Genomic DNA, 23,621 nt, shown 5'->3' on the forward strand with positions numbered 1-23,621 from the left:
GGAAGTCCCTGAAATTTGTGGAAAGAAAAATGAAAACCCCAAGTTTCATAGAGCATAATCAAGTTTTGTGTGTGTGTGTGAAGTACATTTCCATATGTTTTTCATTTGCGGTGTACCACCATTAGGTTGCCTCCAAAACTCATGCTTTTCTGCAGAGTGACACACTCAAATATACAGTATTTGATTAGCTTCTTTTAGTACCTGTTGTTGTATTTATTACAGCCAGCAGTCCACATTTGTGGGGTTAGAGGTGCAGGACCCCCACTAACGTGAAAAAACTACAAATAAAAAACAGTTGTATTATTTTATAGCTTCTTCTGGGACACTTTGGGAACTAAACTCAGGAGTGTGCACTGACACAATTGTTTTCAAGCTTCGACCTCCCAGGCATTTGGGGCTTTTAACATCCAGAAGCCAAAACTTGTCATCCAAGCATGGGCAAACTTTGGCCATCCAGGTGTTTTGGACTTCAACTCCCACAATTCATAACAGCCTACTGGCTGTTAGGAATTGTGGGAGTTGAAGTCCAAAACACCTGGAGGGCCAAAGTTTGCATGTGCCTGTTGTAATCAGTACTCATGGATTATATGAGTTGCTGTCCAGAACATATGGAGGGCTATAGTTTGACAACCACTGTACTAGAGCTTTCTAGCACAGAGCTCTGAGTATCTTGTTAAATTTGCAATCCCAAAATATTCAGAGTTGGACTCGTGATGGCAAAATTGGTGTCAAGCTAATATTATTACATAATGCAGGTAGTTGTTGTTGACTTCTGTTGAGTTGACTTTGACTTACAGAGATCCCATGAATGACGGACTTCCAGGTCACTCTGCATCAACTGCACTGCTCGGGTCCATAAAACTGGCATGAGGTCTTCGTTTACTGCTGTCTTCTACCTTACCAAGCATTATTTAGTCATCTTGGCTTCTAGTGAGCAATATACCTTCTCAGAAAATTTGTGCCATAATTTGTTTAATTTTTATATCTCATCTGGTTCAAGATGATAGTGCCTTGGATGGTGTTTCCAGACCTTGGTATCATAATTTTAAAAACTCTCTTTTTCTGGCTATGTACGGACTTTTTATACTGTGATACTGCTGTCTTCTAAAATGTTGTTGTCTGCCTAATCAGCTTAGATTTCTGATGACATCAAGGACATTTCTCAGGATGCAGATGTGTTCATGTCCTAAAAGCATCATTTTTAAAGCTTGTCTCATGCTATTGAAACACAATCTCCCAATATACTTCATTTTTGGCTAGGTCTGATGGGATTTGAATTCAAGTAAATCAGGCCCCCATGATGGTGCAGCAGGTTAAACCACTGAGCTGCTGAACTTGCTGGCCGAAAGGTTGGCTGTTCGAATCCAGGGAGCAGGGTGAGCTCCCACTGCTAGTCCCAGCTCCTACCAACCTAGCAGTTCGAAAGCATGCAAATGTGAATAGATCAATAGATATTGCTTCTGCAGGAAGGTAACGGCACCCCATGCAGTCATGCTAGCCACATGACCTTGGAGGTGTCTATGGACAACACCAGCTTTTCATCATAGAAATGGATATGTGCACCACCATCCAGAGTCGGACATGACTAGACTTAATGTCAGGGGAAACCTTTACCTTTAAATTTGACCAAACCTACCATCCCTGTTCATCTATTGAGCATTATTCTACAGGCCAGAGTTCCAAAGTATTCTCAAGTGGCCTTTAAAAGTCTATAATTAAGCCTGAAGAGCTCCACAGTTAGATCAACTGTTGAAATTTTAAAACCATCTAAAAACCTATATCTTCTGGCAGGCTTACCCAGCCAGTTGAAAACATGAATTTTAAACTCATTTCATGTGTTTTGGTCTCTGTCCTGTGTGATTAATGTATATATTACATAAATGCTTTGATCTGTATCTTATATGGAACTGAATTTTAATGTGTATTTGTAGAAATTTTTAAAATATTTAACTGTGCTGTGACTCACCTCAAACTGTGGGAAGAGGTGGGTAAGAAATAAAATTATTATTATTATTATTATTATTATTATTATTATTATTTGTAAATATGTATAACAGGAGTAATAACCTATTCATCCCCTGTTTACCCCTTGCTCAAGTTTCCCCTCCTTCCCATGTTTCTCCTTTGAGTCTTTTTCTATAATGGAAGCCTATCCACAGAATTTATTTATTTATTATGTATTTATTTCATTTTCTGAGTGTTGTTCTTTATTTACTGTCCTGATTTTAGATTTTTTTTTTAAAATACTGGTAGCCAGATTTTGTCCATTTTCATGATTTCTTAGTCATGAACAACATTTAGGGGGACTCTAGTGGTTCACAACATAGTAAATGACATAGATTCAATACCTAACATCGATATAAAAACATTACAAGTTTAAAATCTGATGAGGAAACTGATGAGGAAACACAACATACAAACCACTTACAGACCCACCAAGAAAATCCAACAAATGCTATGTTCAGCAAAGGACAAGAGGGATCCTCTCACCTCTGCAGGAGTCTACCGTATACCATGCAGCTGTGGACAAGTCTACATAGGGACCACCAAACGCAGCGCCCAGACACGCATCAAGGAACATGAAAGGCACTGCAGACTACTCCAACCAGAGAAATCAGCCATAGCAGAGCACCTGATGAACCAACCTGGACACAGCATATTATTTGAGAACACAGAAGTGCTGGACCACTCTCACAACCACCATGTCAGACTACACAGAGAAGCCATTGAAATCCACAAGCATGTGGACAATTTCAACAGAAAGGAAGAAACCATGAAAATGAACAAAATCTGGCTACCAGTATTAAAAAACTCAAAAATTACAACAGCAAAACAACAGAGGGGAAACAAACAGGCACATAAAATCACTCTCCACAAAAGATTCCCCCCAGGCACTTCCAAGCCATTGAATGCTAATCAAGGTGATCAGCTGAAACATTCACACCTAGCCCCAGCAGACAAAAGTCCTTTGTCTCACCCTGATCATTCCACAGATATATAAACCCATTTTTCCTACTTCCAACAGACCTCACTACCTCTGAGGATGCTTGCCATAGATGCAGGCAAAACGTCAGGAGAAAAATTGCCTCCAGAACATGGCCATATAGCGTGGAAAAACCTACAACAACCAAGTCTAAAATCCATCACGTATAACCATAAATTAAATAATTAAAAACTATACAAAACATCAGTGTAACATATTGTCGAAGGCTTTCATGGTTGGAATCATTGGGTTGCTGTAGGTTTTTTTGGGCTATATGGCCATGTTCTAGAGGCATTTCTCCTGACGTTTCGCCTGCATCTATGGCAAGCATCCTCAGAGATAGTGAAGTCTATTGGAACTACCTCTGAGGATGCTTGCCATAGATGCAGGTGAAACGTCAGGAGAAAATGCCTCTAGAACATGGCCATATAGCACGAAAAAACCTACAGCAACCCATCAGCATAACCATAAAACGATAAAGCATTAAACATTAAAATGCAATATCCTTATGAAGTCATGTATGTGAATGCAATATCAAAAAATATTTCTCAGTAACAATAGATAATGTTAGATGGCTTTGATGAAAGTCCATAATGCATTAGGGAGATTGTTCTTATTAAACTTTGATCTATCTATCTATCTATCTATCTATCTATCTATCCATCCATCTATCTACAAATACCTAGAATGAGATGGCACCACTGGCAGCAACACTACATTGGCAAAGGAGATGTTGGTAGTAAAAGGTAAAAAAATGATGGGATAAGACATTAGGATAAGATGATGGGATAAGAAAATGGGATAAGAAGTCTAACATCTAAACCACCTCCTCCAATATGACCCCAGCACCATAGATTATTTCCTCCCCTCAGTGTGGAGCATAGTGTGCCTCTGTATTCATAATGTGTGCATATGTTGGCTGAGTTCATTCTAATTGCTGTTTTGTAAGAGATTTTATTAGCTGTCACTTGTGTGACTCTTTTGTGATTCCACTGATGAAAGATACTGCATTGAACTGAACCAGATTATTAAATCTAAGAATCTATCATCAGCCCGTTGCTATTTAACTTGGTTGACCTAGCAACAGAGTGACCACAGCTCAAAATTCCTCCTTATTGGCACTGGATTTGTTAGTGAAATGGAATTTATGGCTTCCTATCTAGCCTGCATTTTTGTGTGAAACTGGAGTTGCGAATGAAGAGCCATGGAAGTCTAAGAATTCCAAAAGAGTCTGGGCAGATGCGTGGTAATTAGTTTTGGATTCTGGCTCACCTTTGTTTAGACAAATAGCTGACAATGTGCCATTAGCAAGGCAACGGATTTACAGACTTGGAAAGAAACTCGGCTTTGGGACTAATTAGGAGTTGGAAGATCGCAGGAAGAACATTTGTATTGTCCCTCTGCATTTTGAACTTCGGTTCCAGTCATGTTAAAACTTGGTTGCTTTGGATTTCTGTACTGCATGGTGATCACTCCCAAAAATGGCCAAGAACTTCTTTTAGTAAAGAATCTGGCCGAAAGACCACTAACTTGGACTCAGCAACACAAATATATTTTGCCAGTGCTTTGTCATGTTCACTGGCTTCCAAAACAGTTCTGACTCCAGCTCTGACTGCTGGGTCAGAGTCATTCTTGGCTAAGAAGCAGGGGATCTGCACGCTTTTGGCCCCTGGATCTCCTTGGAGGCCCTTGTGAAAGTCCTTGTGGTTCCTGTCCTTACACCACACTCCTTTTCCTCTTGGGGAGGACTCTTTTGACCATTCTGGGAAGCTGTTTTCAACTTTCCCCTTCAGTCGTTTGCTAATAACAGAGGCTTTTCTCAGATTCTCACTCTTATCCCCCATTTGAGCTGCAGAAAAGGAACCGTGAATGTGTTTAATATGGCTCTTTAGGTTGTACACAGGTTCCAGTGCTAGTGAACAATAGCAGGCATGCTCAATATACACTACTTCATATACTTCAACTCCCAAAATTTCTAATAGCCTTGTGCAGGTACAACTGTACCAGGAGCTCCAATTTTGTTTGCTTTGCATTGAATGTTTGTTGTAGTCCTAAGTTTCAGGGACTCTGCAGATAGGTGGCTTCTTTTGGCTGCAATCACAGGGCAAGCCACCAGTCAATTATAATTAGGTTCCCTTTTTGGGTTTTGGAGGGAATAGGAGCCAGTTTTGGGTTCGGTCCACACAGAGAAGCTTTCCATGCAGGACAAAATAACAAGAGCTCCTGTACAAAGCTTTGTCTTCTACGGCTTGGCCGGGGAGATATACAGTCCACAGCTTGGCCGGGGTTATACAGCTGTACATTTCCTTTACTGAAGGACTTCAGTCAGCCATCACGGAAACCTGAATTCTTTTTCCCCTGGAAGTCTACAAAGCTCTGCTTGGTAAGGGTCACTCGCGGAAGCCAGAAGCAGTCGGTACTGGGTGCAGGGGCTCCACGCCAACAGAGGCAAAGACAGGCTGCCCATATTAGAAGTTAAGGATTTCCCCATTAGTTACAGTTATGAAGATAGTGCCTGTTCCCTGTGGACAAGATTGAGAGAGAGCCAATAGACTGTTAAGAAAGCCTTAAAGTACCTGTTTGTTTTCATTAATAAAGAACTTTGTTGAACCTTTAAGCAATCTAAAGACTCTGTTTTAAGGAAATCCAAAGGCCTTTAATCTGAGGCAGCCCCAGCGTCCTGTTGGGCACACAGAATTTATGTCCTGTCTACAGTCTTATGCACAGGCCTAGTGTGCAACAGCACAAGCCTAATAGTAGGAATTGTGGGAGTTCAAGTCCAAAAACCTGGAGGACTGAGTTTGCACATGCCTGCTTCAGCCACTATGACTAGTAGCTGTGTTGGATGTGGGATTTTGGTCCAAAATAACTTTTCTATCTTCTATACTGCAATCCAGTTGAAATGACACACATATGTTGCAATTTTTGGCAGCAGTACAATCAACACATTTCTTTATGGTTGCATGACTGGATTTCTACAAGTATAATTATTTCATGTGGAGATTCACGCACACACTCTTTTTTCCCAATAATTTTATTAAAGACATTTTCAATATACATAGAAAGTGAAGGAGCAATCATATGAAAAGAACAGTGAGAAAAAAGGGGGTAGAGAAGAAGAGGGTAGAAGAAAAAAGAAAAAAATAATAAATAAAAATAGTAAATAAAAAAATAAAAAAATGAAAATAAGAATTAAAAATGTTGACTGTGACTTCCATCTCCTCTTCGGTGGTTGGGTATTTATGTACTTTCCTTTTACTGCATCTTCTTAACATCAACAACTTAAATCAAGAAATAGTTTTCTAAGATCTACAGAGACACTCGCTGAAACACATCAGCAAGCGAGAGTCCAAAAGTGGCAGGCTCAAACCCAGAACCTCAATCAATGGCTGATACCAAATGAGAGACTCCCCCCTGGGCACACAGAAAACTGGGTGACTTGGAAGGCGTTGAACAGACTACGAGATGCAGAGCCAATCTTAAGAAATGGGGCTACAAAGTGGAATCCACGACATGCGAGTGTGGAGAAGAGCAAACCACTGACCACCTGTTGCAATGCAACCTGAGCCCTGCCACATACACAATGGAGGACCTTCTCAGAGCAACACCAGAAGCACTCCAAGTGGCCAGCTACTGATCAAAGGACATTTAATAGAATACCAAGTCTGCAAATGTTGTGTTTTGTTTGTTTGTTTGTCTGTTTTTTTTAATGCAATGGTTTGGTTAGCTCCTGACACAATAAATAAATAAATAAATAAATCTTCTTAATAGTACAAAGTCCCCATGTGTCCAATTGATATCCTGAGAAGCTCTCGCCCCTAGTTCTTGTTACCTTTTCCTCTTTATTCTTAATTCCAAACTTGTTTTAGATAATCTTTACCAAGTCCCAATTTGTCTGTTTTTTAGGTAAACCATAATTTGGTGTTATCCAATATGTAAGCCTGTCCATATTCATTATTTCTAATATTTTGTGTCTACTATTTACTAGAGATGTTAAACATAGAAAAATAAAGATATTCTTTTTTATATTTAAGCACAGCAGCAAGGATAGTGTATGCAAAAAAAATGGAAATCAAAAGAAATACCATCGATAGCAGATTAGCAACACAAAATATTAGAGATTCACACTGTCTCAGGCTACATAAACTTTTCTCATTGCCTGTGTGTTCCTCTATTCCATGATGGGACAATGAACAAGAAAATGAGAAGATAGGCAATTGTTGCACAGTATTAGTATTCAACAGGAGGATAGTAGTGATACCATTATGCTACTTTGTGTGTCTCAAAGCACACTATGAAAGCACAGTGTAAGAACTTTTTCTATCCTCTACCTTGGCTCCACGATGGGAGTTCTTGCTATGACAGATGTAAGAGATGATTGTAAATGACAGGGAAAGTAACACTGGGAAGTATCCCATGCTGTTTGTTCTTCTGTTCATGGAAGACTTTTTGATCCAACAGAGACTTCCATGAATAGACTAGAAAAGTAAATCACTTTCTGCAAATATTCCTTCTGTCTTGCTATGCCCCTCCCCAGCAATCCCAGAAGAGCATCTGGAGCAGATTTGAAGGCTATTGGTGAAAAAAAAGTAAAGAATCAGCAAAAACAGTTTCCTCTCCTGTGACTTCTGTAGACAGAAGCCGCTGTGACATCAAAGGGTCTTCCATGAATGGAGGGACACTGCTGGATACAATCCATTGAGTGCAGAAAGGGAGCAAACAGTTATTTCAGGACTTTGTTATTTAGCTCCCAAGAAATCCCCAGGAAAAAAATCCAGCTTTCAGTTAGGTCATTCGAAAACAGCACAGCTGTCTCAATCTCTTTGCATATGAATTATTGCTGGAATCTCACCAGCTACTGTGTTACTTGACATGCTTGCAAACACAGATGGCCTCTATTTGTTCATATTGATTTTTTGGCAAAGGAGCAAAGATTACAGTAAGATTATTTTTAACATAAACTTAAAACAATTAAGCTATTTTTGTAACTTTTTGACTCACCAAATAATTACGAGTTTATTCAAAACTATAATTGGGCCTTTCAAAATATGTACCTAAAATTCTGTAAGAGCAAAGCCATTAGATCAACATCTCCAGAGTGGAAAATCCATGTGAGCACATATATTAATACTGGTATTCAATGAAAGATGTATCTCCCTTCAGGTTCACAGGAAATAGACCACATAATAAGCATTATTCTATAGGTAAATATTGTGTTGAAGAAGGATGTGCCTTAACATTCCCACCCTTTTTTTCTTATGTTGCTTTTACATGTACTCACATCATTGCCCGAAGTTTTGATGCCTTTTTAAGTATTGTTTCGTCTTCTTACATGATCCTTTCCTATCAGTTGTATACTTCTGATGCCCAGCATTGGAGTGGCTGGATATGTTTTTAGCTATCTCCCTCCTTCACCCAGTTCCAGATTAATTCTATAATGACCAGCTTTTTAGCCTCAAATGCTGAACTAAATCACCTTGCTGTAAGCTCTGTAGCACAATAAAACTTACTGCTGACTTACTGCACTTTTAATAATAATAATAATAATAATAATAATAATAATAACAACAACAACAACTTTATTTGCACCCCGCTACCATCGCCCCAAAGGACTCAGTGCGGCTTACATGAGGCCAAGCCCACAATACATCAATAAACAAAAGCAATAACAATAATCAATACAAAACAGTTAAAATAACTCAAAAACAGAAAACACACAATAAGCAATAGACAATAACAATATCAAAGGCATGTGTTTGTGGGTCAAAGTCTAGCTGCAAATATCTAGCTGAGTAACAGTTTTGTTGTTGGTGTTGCTGCTGCTCTTATTTACCTTCACAATGTATCTGGCTTATAGTGACTCTGTCACATGATTTTCCTGGCAAGATTTTTTTCTGAGTAGGTTTGCCATTGCCTTCCTCTTAACCTGGAAGAAAGTAGCATATGGAAGAATTCAGCACCACAGTCTGGCTTTTGGATGACATTCCTAGTTGTTGCATTCCTGTGAAAACTTGCACAAGGAAAAATGTGTGCTTCTGGACTTTGTAGAGGTCTTCCAGAGGTCCAGGAGGTTGGTGTCAACTTCCTTCTAGAGCAGGCATGGGCAAACTTCGGCCCTCCAGGTGTTTTGGACTTCAACTCCCACAATTCCTAACAGGGATTGTGGGAGTTGAAGTCTAAAACACCCAGAGGGCCAAAGTTTGGCCATGCCTGTTCTAGTGGCTGCAGGAAAGGAACCTGGCTGCCCTTGATCTCCATTCATCTTTCCTGGCTACTGAACGACCATAGGAGAGGTAATTCAGCATGCAGATAGGTGGAGAGAGATTTGGGTGAGATGTAACTACTTAGTATCTTCCAGAGTAATGCAGGGTCTTCGCTGTTGGTTGTTTTGCTGGTAGGTTACTCCTTACTCCTTTGAATTAAACACATAGTTAATTATTTGAGAGCTCACTGTTCTGAAAATATGGTGGGCAATTTCACACATAGTAGCAATCCGGGGTTAATTGCCACCAAGTGAACATAGGAAAGAAGTGGTAGCAAACTATGGATGCATCTACACTGTGCAACTAATGCAGTTTGATACCACTTTAGCTGCCTTGACCCAATGCCATGGAACCATGAGATTTGTAGTTTTGTGAGGCACCAGCACTCTTTGGTAAAGAATACTAAGACCCTGCAAAACTACAACTCCCATAATTCTGTAGTGTTGAGCTGTGACAGTTAAAGTGGCATTGATTTTAGAGTGCAGACATATCCTCAAACTCTTCTTATATGGGCCCTTCCACACAGCCCTATATCCCAGAATATCAAGGCAGAAAATCCCACAATATCTGTTTTGAACTGGGTTATCTGGGTCCATACTCAGATAATGTGGGATTTTCTGCCTGATATTCTGGGATATAGGGCTGTGTGGAAGGGCCCAATATTTGTAACTTTCACACTTTTTATTGAACTGCAATTCCCAGCAGCCCCATACTTCATAGCCAATGGTTTTAGAAGTGTTTGGAGTCACAATCTAGCATCTGGATGGTTGCATGATTCCTATCCCAACTCACATTTTTAGGTATACATTTTAAAGAACATAAGAATTCATCAGAAATTAGTTGTGCAGCATGAATATGAGGAGCATAAGCACGTGGTGCTTGAACCAACCATCAAAGTAATTAAATAGACCAATAGAAGCCAAATGTTTACCTGTCTCTATGAAACTGAGGTCCAGTAATTTGGTGAGAAAATGCCGGTCAACCTGTTTCTTCTTGTCTGACAATTGGTTTTGTCTGGAAAATACATCTGGCAATCTCCCACTTTTCTGTCAGTCATTTTGATAAATTGCTTCTGGGAAACATAGTTGGCATGAGGAATGCCAGAGGTCACATCAGACCTTGTAATTTAGAGCTGTGTATATCAGGTTAATTTTCAGAGGGTTGCACTGTCTGTTCTGCACACTCAAAACGTGACTTGTCAAAGCTGCCTATGTAATCAAGGCAAGATTGCCTGTCTGGCAGTTTTAAAAATTGAGAGGAAGTCACCTGGGTTGAAATTAGAGACCTTTTATTAAAATGTAAATATGGTTGTGTGGAACAGAAAGGCAATAACATGCCATTAGAGGGCTGTGGTGACATGACATGATAAGCCAGTATAGTTTACATAACTCTAAAGTAGATGATTAAGACACAGAAATAGTCAAAAGCTTCACTAGACTTTGGTATAGTCATTAATCAAAATGGGGGCTGCAATCAAGAAGTTAGAAGAAGACTAGGACTTGAAAGGGCATCTATGAAGGAACTAGACAAGACCTTCAAGTGTAAATATATGCAATTGAATAGCAAGACAAGGTTGTCCATTCCAATATTTGTATATATGGTAGTGATAACTGGACAGTTAAGAAAGCTGATAGCAAGAGAATCAACTTGTGCATGAATAGAGCCAAAGGAAAATTCTGTGGATATCATGGGCTGCCAAAAAGACAAAGAAGTCCTGCAGAAGGCTAAGCTGCTAGTGTTGTACTATGGACATATGGGAAGACATTAGAAAAGACAATGTTATTTGGCAAGGTAGAAGGCAGAAGGAAAAGGAAAGACCACAATACAGATGGATAGACTGTACTTCTTATTAGCTGGAATTTCAGTTTGTTACCTGGTTTACATGACAAGGAACACCAGCTGAAACTTCCTTTTCTATATAACTGGTACTGGTACAGAAGTCCTCTCCTGTTTTTAGTCCCAGAGCCCTGTTTTGTATTTCCATGTGAATTATTTTTAATCCATTTTCCAGCTCTGTTGATTTTGTAATAGTACATTCATTACATTGTTATTTGTGTCGTTCTTTTCCCCATATCATTTTTCAAGCCTCACAGTTTGAACAGCTGTGAATAGGCCTTGTTGTTTACTGTGTACTACCAAGGAAGAGTCATACAGATTAAATGTGTTTGTCATGAATACTTTTTAAACCAGGTTCTTTTTATTGCAATTTTCAGTGTGAGAGGGTATATCAGAACTTTTACACAAAGAATAACATTGGACGTACAGACATACAGATTCTATGTAACTACTTTGGACTCACAAACAACTTACAGTTACATTGGCTAAGAAACAAACAAACAAAAGTGAATTACATTTTACTGAGCATTCACACACATGTACAGGCATTCATTTTCATCTATGTACCACCATTTCACCATTCTTCCAGCGTGAAGAACATCTCTTAGGTCAGACTGCTTCCTTGCAAATCTGCCATCACATAGATTGAAAACTTCCATAATGCCAAAATGCTTCTAAAATACCAAGGATCAGATCCCTGTTTTCCATACAGCAGTACCTAATTCTCTGCACAGAATCCAATACTCCAAAATCACACTCCTTCCTCTTCCCTTGAAAAAAGGAGGCATACACCATCTCTATCCATAGAGCATGGTGGGTGGGCCAGACTCCTGTGGTTTGCCACACTTGAGAATTATTAGATTGTGTCTTTTATAGGAATATTCTACTGTTGTAGTAAATAATTGCCATGTTGAAATGATCTTGAGTCTTCACCTCTGACATAGATGTTGATATCCAGGTAACTAAACATTGTGTTCTGGATTTGACTTGAAATAGCATTGTCTTTGACTGATGTAAACAGCTTTTAGAGTTAATCCAGTTTCTAGTCAGCAAATATAGACAGACGTAAACAGATGTAAACATTTATCTTGTCACTGCCACAGTTCTTATCAATGTCAGCAGTTTACCATTTCAGTTCTCATTAGCAACTTTTAATTACAGTCCAGCAAGCAAGTAGTAAATGATGTAGTTATTGCCAGCCTCCAAAATGATTAGCTCTCATTCATTCATTCTTTTCATTCAATTCCATTCATATACACACATATCAAATCCGTGCATCATATTCTTGTGACACGTTCATCTTTGTACAAAGGTTTTTAATAAAACCGTTCCCACACACATGTTGTATTGTTAGATTTTCTATCTTAGAGGGTCAATTTTGATGTTTTATACTGTTTTTTAATTGATGGCATTGAATTGTTGCCAACAATTCAATGCCAATAATAATAGTAATAATAATAATAATAATAATAATAATAATAATAATAATAATAAATCGAACTACTTATTGCATATGAACTATTGCTCTGCATTGCTACTCTGTTTCCTCATTTTGATTATATTAAAAACTTTTTGAGGGGCTTTGCATTTGTTGTGCTGCTCTATATTTCTTTGTACACAATATCTAATTTTCCAGTTTGGAATTGAGTATGTTTTTCTCTATGTTCTGCTAGTTCCATATTCTACAATTATGTTAATGATGATTAAGAAAACGATATAGGTACTGAGATTACTAAAAGTGTGTTTCTGCCTGAGAAGGAAGTAAATGGGTGTCTCCGGCAGAGGCATGAAATGTATTGCTTGAAAATCCATGCAAGATGCTTTGGCATCTTAAAATAGATTATCCTATGAACATCCCTCTTTTACACAAGGCAGTATAAATACAATTGCAATAGTAAATTGATTAGTAAGGTTTTGCTGACATTTCAGGATATCCTAAATCTGTCTCACTCTGCTCAATGGCAGTGCTGGCCACCCAGTCACCTTGTGTGGAAGTCAGAGGGATAGAAAGAACATTATTGAAATGTCACTTTGCCACAAAGGCCGAAAAGAAGACAAGATTGGCACCTTTGGTCAGCCATGAAGCCGAAAAAAATGGAGACAAAAAACTTTATGAATGGGATGGGGAATCCAATTCAAGGAGAGTCGATTTAATCACTTGAGCCATGCAGACATCCTTCCTGCATCATGCAGGGCTATTCAAAGTAATGCTTCTGGTTATTTGAACACTTTTTCATGCATGAATATAGGTCACTGCACAGCAGCAACTTGGATTTATGTAGAGTCTGGACAACCAATATGTGAAAGGTTAATATGAGTATGATAACAAAAAAAAAATGACTCAGATGCATCTTACCTTGTGTCATGTGTGTGTATTCTGGAGTCTTCCTTTTTCATCTCTGAACTGCTTCCTTCCTTCTTGTCTTTTGTTGTTGTTAAGATGAAATACTTATAATACTATTTGCTAGGAGATCTAATGAGGATCAACATTTGTACAACACAGAAAAGCTTTCCCTCTCCTCCACCCCATTTTAGACTTAATTCAAGGCTATTTGTTCTTGTCATAAACTTTGAAAAAGAGATGTGGAAACTGAAAAAGTGACCCTAATGGATTCCCAGAATCCCCCAGCCATTGACTGTGCTCTATGGGGTTCTAGTCTCTGGGTAAGAGGACAAATGTGGTGTAATCATTTGAGTATTTCACTAGGGGACCAAACTGCAAATCCTGCCACCCCTCAGCTGTGGAAATCCACTGGCTTTTCTGAACTTTTGGCACAGGAAGATAGGAGAAAGACTGGGGTGGGTTACTTTACCATGAAAGGCTTTTTGGCTCTGGGATTGCTATTAGATAAAGGGAAATGTCTCTTCATCCACTTTCTCCACATTATGTATAACTTGTATGATCCCATATGAGTCCTAAGGGTTGTGGCTTAAAGAGTACAATGGTGAAGTCTGGTGCACCATTTAATATCTCATTTGTCTAACCACATCTGTAAAACATTCTGGAAGTCACACTCCTTGAAATCACATGTTGGAAAAAGAAAGTTAGGTCATTTGTTTTAAATGTAATTTAAACAGAAATTGAACCTACTCATGTCTATGACCAAGAGACCACCACTCCCAATGCATTTAAACTATTAGTATGCTTTGAAAAATAAATGCATTAATACTGCATTCAAAAGTCCACTGGCAATTTCAACCTAAGAAAGTGTGCACTAGTCAGTGTTTGCAATCTTATAATACCTGATTGCAAGTTCTATACAATTACGTGAAACCTGTTAAAGAGGAGACATGGACTAAATTTGGTCTTCAAGATTCTGAAAACCCAAAGGAATTTGATGTAGATGAAATCTGTTACATCTCTGTCAAATCTCTTGTTGTGATGTAGCCATTTTAAAATAACTCTTCATTGGGACAAGCAATACCATTTTTGCATAGATTATGACTGGAGTATTATTCAGCTACTCCCAATGCAGAGAGTTACCTGAGCTCACATGGATCTGCTTTGGGTTTTGCTCCTTTGCTATTCACAATGTGCTGAGTTTGATGCCTCTGTAGCCAACTCAAGATTTGTAAGACAGCAGGGCTATAAGCACAGCACACTCAGGGTGAGCCCATAGTTGTAAAATTGGAGGAAAATATTCAAAAGAGAAGAAATGAGAAGAAACTTTCTTGAGGTCTGAGCATGTTATCTTCTTTAGGAGGGCAAATGAGGGGTTTGCCATGAAGTATCTTGAAAGAATGCATGGCTAGTTGGTTGGATAGATCAATTCAAGACCACAGACTTCTGCTTAAGGTCCTACTTTGTTCATACTCTGAGGACCAGCTTAATGTAGCAGTTTGAGCATTTCACTATGATTCTAGAGACCAGGATACAAATACCCACTGCCATGAAACCCACTGGGCCAGTCATGCTATCTCAAAATTGGCAGAAGACAAGACCCCCTTTCTGAACAAATGTTGCCGAGGGTTACCTTCAGTTGGAAATTCCTTGAAGTTACACAACAATGAAATATATACCTTAAAACCAAAGAATAATAGAATCCTAGAGTTTGAAGAGACCCTAAGGGCCATCCAGTCCAGCCCCATGCTGTGTAGATACACAATCAAATCACTCCTGACAGATGGTCACCCGGCCTCTGCTTAAAAACCTCCAGAGAAGGAGACTCCCCCATACACCTATGCAACATTCTCCAAAGTCCAACAACTCTTACCCTCAAGAAGGTCTTCCTACTATTTAGGTGGGATCTGTTTTCTTGCAATTTGAATTCATTGCTTCATGTCCTAGTCTCTGCAAGGTTCCTCCACTTTAATAAGAAATAATGTAATTTTCTTATCAGAAATTTTAGACATAAACATGTACTTTAAAAGACTGTTGTGTATTACATCCCGCTCTTCATATATATGCCGAAAATACATATAAATAGTTTGCTTCAGACTATTATTAGAAACAGATGGGTTCTCTCCCTCATCCGTAACATGTTCCTATCTTGAGCTGGTTGAAAAAGAAAACTCTCACATCATTTAGAATCCTTTTCATATCTGACGGGACCTTTTTGCAGAACAGCAAGACCACATGTTATGCTAATTCCTTAGCATGTGGATAAAAGTATGTCACTAATCCATTTTATTTGCTCTTCTTTAAACTATGAACAACAAGTTATAACAGTGCATTTTTAAGTCTTCGTAGCCAAAATTTTAAATTGTTTCTTACAGTCAGCCAGATTCCAAGTGCCCTCTCTCAAGCTTGAAAGATTTGTTAGGTATTCACAGAGCAGGCATGTTTAGGACATCCTATTTGTATAAAGGGGGTTGGCTTGGCTTCAGCACCAGAAATCCTTGGACAGCAGCCATGGCACCAGTTTTCTGACAGTGTCTACCCCTGGCATCTGGCATAGATCTTCTATTGGGTTTTTTGTGAGGATTTTGTCCTGTTTCTCCAAACTGTGTTCTCCTTCTGCAAGTAGTGTGTTTTCTGTCATTTTCTGTCCATTTAATTGCACTCGGTACCCTAGAACTGAGTAATTAAAGCAAGGAGTATGGGAGAGAGTACACCTTGTTTTTAAGCTGGACCTTTTCCAAGGAGCTCTGTTTGTTTCAAAAATAAGGCACATGCTCTCAATGTCCTTTGTTTTCAAGTGAAAATATGAACTTTTCTCCCCACATCACATAATGCCAAAATGGATTGGTACAACAGAAAAAGAGAAACAAGAGGGCCGAGTGCAACAGGGTAGCGAAAGTATGCTGTGCAGAAGTGTCCTATATGTCATGTGTTGTTCATTCCATCTCTAGATAAAAGATCTTTTGCCTCAAGGTTGAAATGTTGGTTTGACATTAGTTTACTGTCCTACATTAAGCAAGTTGGCATAATTCATATCAGAATGAAATCTATAACGGCTTTCTTCCATAATCAGGAGATAATTTAGTTGTTGTGCACTTCTATTTGAACTCATGCCTTAAGATCATGCACTCTCCGTTGGTTCCCTCAATGGGCTTATGCAATGGGTACATCTCATTTGGCAAATCTTGCCTTTGAGTATATGTGTAGTGGAATGACATCACATTGAGATGAAGGAGTCTTGAGATGATAGACTCAACTATACTATCACAATTGAAACTTCCGAGTCCATTGTTCAAAGCAGCAACTATCCAGATGGAGGAGCACCCTGAATTTCGGTCTCTTTTTTGCTGTGCCTTAATTTATTTCCATGTGAGCAAGGGTTACATGGATGACCACACAAAAAAGGCATTCTACCTCTCAACAGCAGTAAAATAGCTACTGACCTTCACTAAATTTGAATAGGTAAAGGTTTTCCCCTGACATTAAGTCCAGTCATGTCCAATTCTGGGGGTTGGTGCTCATCTCCATTTCTAAGCTGAAGAGCCAGCATTGTCCATAGACACCTCCAAGGTTATGTGGCTGGCATGACTGAAAGGAGCGCTGTTACCTTCCTGCCAGAGAAGTACCTATTGATCTACTCACATTTGCTTGTTTTCAAACATGTATACCGACAAATTCCTACTGATTAGTTCATGTATATTTTCATTTCTCTTTTCAGGAAAAAGTGCTGTCAGGGCTATAAGTTTGTTCTTGGACAATGCATCCCTGAAGGTATGTAATTAAAGGTTCCTTCACCTCCCACCTTTGTTATTTCATTAGCTCTGTCCTAGATGCCTGGACTAGTAAGAAATGCAAGATCAGTTATTCACATTGTAAATATCATGCCAATGTTTAGGCCAAGCTTTAAGGATGCTCTCCGAGGTTCTTGGCTTGTTTAGGGGTTAAGTTCCAGTACCTTTGGCACTTCCTTTCAATTTCAAATTGAGTCCTCATGTGGATTCATCACCCCATTGACATGAAAGCTACCCACCAACACTGGTGTGTGTGTGTGTGCTTCCATCATGTGGCTTTTTTCAAACTTTGAGTCCTTTATAACCCATCTCTTCCATTCCTTCCTGAAAAAAATATTAGCAAAAATATCAGCACTTTAGATAAGCCCTTTAAAGTCTGGACTAAAACCCATAAAGGCCAGAGATTTATATGAACAATCAAGCCTAATGGCCACAATCACATTCCCATTTGTGGAGTGTAAATTAATAGTTTTGAATATTTGCTTGATACACGTGGGTTAGCATTCTCTTTTGATTTTCCATCAGGATGGCCACTTGTGAAGTATTGGGAAGCTACATTGTTTCCCTGGAGAACTTTGAAGGGCTATCTTCCTGCATAAAGAATGAGAGGAAATGCTCTTAAAAGCCACTATACTTTTTTGGGGGCGGTGAGCTACAATCTGTGAAATACTACCACTTTCACAGTATGGCACTATTGCAACACTAGTGGGCATTTGGGAACATGTTATGCTGAAGAAGGCTATTTGGCATCATCCTGTTGCTCTGAGGCCAGTGTTCAGCTCCCTGGACACCTGTTACCAGCTTGTGTCGCAACTTGATCTCTGCTACACTTTGTTCAGCACAGTTCCAGCACTTCTTATAGACATCTTCTGGGATCCTGTTGAGGAGTTATAAATGAGTAAACATTGTTGTTATTTCACTATGCTATGATTCTGGGACCTTCCTCGTCCCTAATTTTTCCAATCTTTCAATGGAGTTTGATCACCCTTTTGGGGGGGCAGTCCAAGGATTCAAGGGGGCAGGGGCTGAAAAACAAGGGGGAGATTATATGTGGCCTCAGGTGTGTCCTTTGCCTGTTCTAGAAGTTGTCAGAAACCAACTCTTGTCATCTTTACCCAATGGCTAGGTACAGTGGAATCTGTAGTTCAACAACTCTAGGAGGGTTATATGTTCCCCTTTAAGGGAACCAGATATTTAGGCTAAGATTGTGGATGGTGAAAACATAATGTCAATTTTAATCATATGGAAGTGTGCTATACCACCTTAAAGGTAAAGGTTTCCCCTGACATTAAGTCTAGTCATGTCCAACTCTGGGGAGTGGTCCTCATCTCCATGCCAAAGAGCCTGCATTATCCGTAGACACCTCCAAGGTCATGTGGTCAGCATGACTGCATGGAGCACCATTACCTTTCCACAGAAATTGTACCTATTGATCTGCTCACATTTGCATGTTTTTAAACTGCTAGATTGGCAGGAACTGGGCCTAACAGCGGGAGCTTATCCTACTCCCCAGATTTGAACCGCCAACCTTTCGGTCAGCAAGTTCAGCAGCTCAGCGGTTTAACCTGCTGTGCCCCAGGAGGCCCTTTCTTACCTTGTTTCCTAAATGCACATTTTAACTGCAGGACCTTCACTCCATTGCCTTTCAGCAAATGATGGAGAGCAGGGGGCATCAGAGAAGCATCCGTCTATGTTACTGTAGCCAAATGCAAAACAATGACATCATCCATTCTGTGGCAATCTAAGTAGATGATGTCATTGCTCTGCATCTGCTGTAGGGCCACAGGGTTTTATTAGGCTGGGGTGGGATTTGATCCTTGCTCAAGGTCATCAGGGAATTTTGTCCTCTGCAATGACAACAAGAAAAAGAACCAAAGAAAAGAGCAAATTATGATGACGTAAGTTGGACTTTTGCCGTTGCAAATCACTAATAGGCTGACAGTCATGTTTTAACTCTTATGGGATCATTACACCTCTTCTGCAATTTGGTATGGATGAGCTCAGCCTGTGGTTCATCATATACTGAAGCTTTACACTTACTGTGTGTTGTTTGGAATGGTAGTGTTTTATGGACCATACATTCTCTGCTTTGGCAGTTGATCTTGTACCGTTACGAGTGGTATCCTGCCAAGACAGATGCATCTACTTAACTTGACACACTCTTGCTGTGAAACAAAATGTGCTGTAGTTAATGGATAGACTCACCTTGATTTTATCGGGTTGAATTATAGCTGGCAGATGTGCTGGTCACTGCAGTTCAAAATATTGGCAACCAGACACAGGTTTGATGTTCATGTGTTGGGTCAAAACCAAAATATAGATCAAAATCTTAGGAGGCGACTAAATGCAGTCAGTGACTTCACCTATCTTGGCTTTGTTGTCCACACTGAGAAAACACTTCTCACTGAAATGGGCTAAAAGCAAGTTTAGGAATGGGACATCCAAAAGATAGTGGACAACATTACATCATCTGCGTTCAATGAGACTTCCTAAGTTAAAGCCGTATTTGGAAATATGCAGCGAAAATACTTGTAATTGGTTATTTAATCCATATCCTATCTTTTTACAAAAGGGCATACAAAGTACAGGTTAAAAACAAAATCTTGATTCAAACATGATATGAGAGCCAATTAATTGAAAACAATAAAATATGGAACTAGCTGGATCCTCTTCTATGCAAAGGTATTTTGGAATAAAAATATGCTTGCCTGCTGTCAAAAGGAAAATAGAAAGGGGGAAACAAAATTAGGGAGCAAGCACTCATCCCAAAGGCATCCCAAAGCACTCATCCCAAAGGCTTTTGCCCACATTTCTGCCATATCTACCTCCAATTTCAACAGGGATAGGCTCTTTGAAGAATATGAATTTGTGCTGGAATTCAGAAGTGATAGTATGGAATTCTGTTGTTTTCTCTAAAATATACTTCCATAAGTAAAAACAGTGCTACATGAATGGAGGGATACATATTTAACAATAACAACAATAACAACAACACTTTGTTTATATTCCATTCGTCCTCCTCAAGGGGACTCAGAGCGGATTACAACATGCACAGATAGGCAAACATTCAATGCCTTTAATACAGTGGAATAACAATGACACATAATACACAGAACAAAGGTAAAGGCTTCCCCTTTCATTTCTGGCTTTCTGGAGGAGCTGTTCTTGTTCTATTTTCAAGCTGAGGAGCCTGTTGTCTGTAGATACCTCCTGGTCATATTGTCAGCATGGCTACATGGGCACCTTTATTACTTTCCTGCCAAAGTGGCACCTATTGATCTACTCACATTTGCATGTTTTCGAACTGGCAGGAGCTAGGGCTAATAACAGGAGCTCACCCCAACCCATGAGCCCCCGGTGGCGCAGTGGATTAAACCCCTGTGCCAGCAGGACTGAAGACCAACAGGTCGCAGGTTCAAATCCAGGGAGAGGCGGATGAGCTCCCTCTATCAGCTCCAGCTCCTCATGCAGGGACATGAGAGAAGCCTCCCACAAGGATGATAAAAAAAATCAAATCATCCAGGCGTCCCCTGCACAACGTCCTTGCAGACGGCCAATTCTCTCACACCAGAAGCGACTTACAGTTTCTCAAGTCACTCCTGACACGACTAAATAAAAAAAATAATAAAACCCCAACCCATGGCTTCAAATATTTTTTTTTTGAAATGATTTTTATTAAATTTTCCACAAATCCACACAAGGAAAGAGGGAGAACAATAAACAAGAAGAAAGAACAGTAGGAAAGGGAGAGGTACACACACAAAAAAAAAAAAAACAAAAAAAAAAAACAAAAACCAACACTACCTAACTAACATCTAATACATACAATACAACTACTCAAACTATTCTAAAATGACTTCCACTCCAGCCTCAGGATCTTTTCAGAGTATTTCTTCACCTTAATGTCTATTCTCATCCCATTGTTTTTTCAACTTTCTTTTCATAATCATATATAGGGGACCAATCTGTCCTCCTTAAAGCTCTTCCATCATTTCTTCTCAACAAAAAAGTTAATTCGTCCATGTCTCTTATTTCTTTAATTTTCTTCCACCACTCCTCACTACTCGGAACTTCGCCATTCTTCCAGTATTTGGCAAAAACCATCCTAACCGCCGTTGTGCAATAAGTAAATAATTTATCTTCATTCTCATCCAGTTTAAAGTCATCATCTGTAAATCCCAGAAGATAGTATTCAGGTTTCTTCTTAAAACTTTTCTTTAATATTTTTTGCATCTCCTCATGAATAATAGACCAGAACTTTATTGTCTCTTTACATGTCCACCACATGTGGTAAAAAGTGCCTACTTGCTCATTACACTTCCAGCACTTATCCGATACATTTTGATACATATGACTAAGTCTACTCGGGGTCAAATACCACCTATAAAACATTTTATACCAATTTTCTTTTAGGTCCATAGCATATGTATATTTTAGCTTTTTATTCCATATCTTTTCCCATTCCCCAAAGTGAATGGGCCTTCTTATATTTTCCGCCCATTTAATCATAGAGGTTTTCACCTGTTCAGTTTCTGTCATCCACTGGAGCAATTTATTATATAATATTGTAACCGTTTTCTTTTGCATTTTTAGTATTCTATCCCATGTATTCTCCTTCCAATCAAAACCTATTTTTTGATCTTGTTTAAAATATTCTTTAATTTGTAGATAATTTAACCATGTTATATTGCTAAATAAAGTCTTTAATTGTTCAAATGATTTAATCTCCGTTTTCCCTTTCACTAATACATCCTTGTATCTTGGCCATGTCCTCCATCCTAGTAATCTTCTTTGATGCGCCTCCATTGCTGAAATCCATAATGGTGTAGTTTTATAAAAAAGTGCTTTATATCTCATCCATGTCCGTAATAGGGAGGCTCGCACAAAATGATTACCAAAATTTTTCTCCTTCATCTCTCTATTATACCATATATACGCGTGCCATCCCACTCTTAGATCATAGCCTTCTAAGTTTAGGCATTTTTCTTTATCTAAAGTCATCCAGTCCCTGATCCAGGACAGTGCACAAGCCTCATGATAAGTCTTCAGATCGGGAAATCCCAATCCTCCTCTTGTTTTCTTATCTATTAAGTTTGTATAGTTAATTCTTGGTCTTTTTCCTTTCCAGACAAATTTCATTAAGTCTTTCTTCCACTGTTTAAACAAAGTTTGATTTCTTATTATCGGTATATTCTGAAACAAGAACATAAGTTTTGGTAATACATTCATTTTTATTAAGGCTATTCTGCCCAGAAGAGATAGTTTCAACCGGTCCCAATTCTGTAAGTCCTTTTGAACCTTCTTCCAAACTGATTCATAATTGTTCTTTAAAAGTTGTCCGTTTCTAGCTGTAATCCAGACTCCTAGATATCTAATTTTCTTAACACCTTCTATTCCAACCTGTTGTTGGATCTTTATTTGTTTCTCCTTATTCACATTCTTAAATAAAAGTTTAGTTTTCTTCATGTTCATCTTAAAGCCTGCCACCTTTCCAAAGTCTTCTATTTTATTTATCCAACTTTGTAAATTTTTCTCCGGGTTTTCAATTGTACCTATTAAATCATCTGCAAACGCTCGTATTTTATATTCAAATTTACCAATTTTTGCTCCTTTAATCTTTTCATCTTCTCTAATCTTCTTCATCAGGATCTCCACTGCCATAACAAAAATCAATGGAGAGAGTGGGCAACCTTGTCTCGTGCCTTTTGTAATTTCAAATTCTTGAGTCACTTGACCATTCACTTTCACTTTAGCCTTTTGAAATTCATAAATAGCATTAATTGCATTATTAAATTTCTCTCCCATGTCCAACTCTTGTATCAAAATCTTGAAGAAATCCCAATTCAAATTATCAAATGCTTTCTCAGCGTCTATTGACAAAAGGGCAAATTCTTTCTGATGATTGGTCTCATAATATTCCAAAAGATCTAGAACGTTGCGTATATTTTCTTTCATGTGTCTATTTGGTAGAAAACCCGTTTGTTCTTCTCCAATCCACTTACTTAAAAAGGATTTTAATCTTGTGGCCATAATATTTGCAAACAATTTATAATCCGTATTTAACAAGGAGATCGGCCTATAATTTTTAATATCATTTTCCGGTGATCCTTCTTTATGTATCACAGTTATTTCTGCCTCTTTCCAGGAGTCTGGTACCTTTCGATGTTTCAAAGCTTCATTCGCTATAACTTTAAAAATAGGTATCAACTGCTGTCTAAACGTTTTGTAAAATCCTGCCGTGAACCCGTCCGGCCCCGGAGCTTTATCTGCATTCATTTTGCTTATAGCTTTCTCAATTTCCTCTTCTGTTATTTCCTTATTCAATTCTTCTCTGTCTTCGTCTGTTATTTTATCCAGCTTCATTTGTCCAATATATTCCATAATATCCTCCTTCTTTATGTCCTCCT

At 38.8% G+C, this 23,621-nt stretch overlaps 1 protein-coding gene across 2 annotated transcripts in view; it reads left to right on the top strand.

Annotated features, from left to right (window-relative positions):
- CCBE1 (collagen and calcium binding EGF domains 1) overlaps window positions 1-23,621 on the top strand; it is a 185,994-nt gene that overhangs the window by 135,761 nt on the left and 26,612 nt on the right. For both annotated transcript variants that reach the window (XM_060760797.2, XM_060760798.2), the window contains exon 3: window positions 17,142-17,194. In XM_060760797.2, coding sequence (XP_060616780.2) covers window positions 17,142-17,194 — 53 coding nt within the window. The remainder of the gene's footprint in view (window positions 1-17,141; window positions 17,195-23,621) is intronic.

Source organism: Anolis sagrei, chromosome 2, assembly GCF_037176765.1.
Source record: "Anolis sagrei isolate rAnoSag1 chromosome 2, rAnoSag1.mat, whole genome shotgun sequence".
In the NCBI taxonomy this organism is placed as follows: domain Eukaryota; kingdom Metazoa; phylum Chordata; class Lepidosauria; order Squamata; family Dactyloidae; genus Anolis; species Anolis sagrei.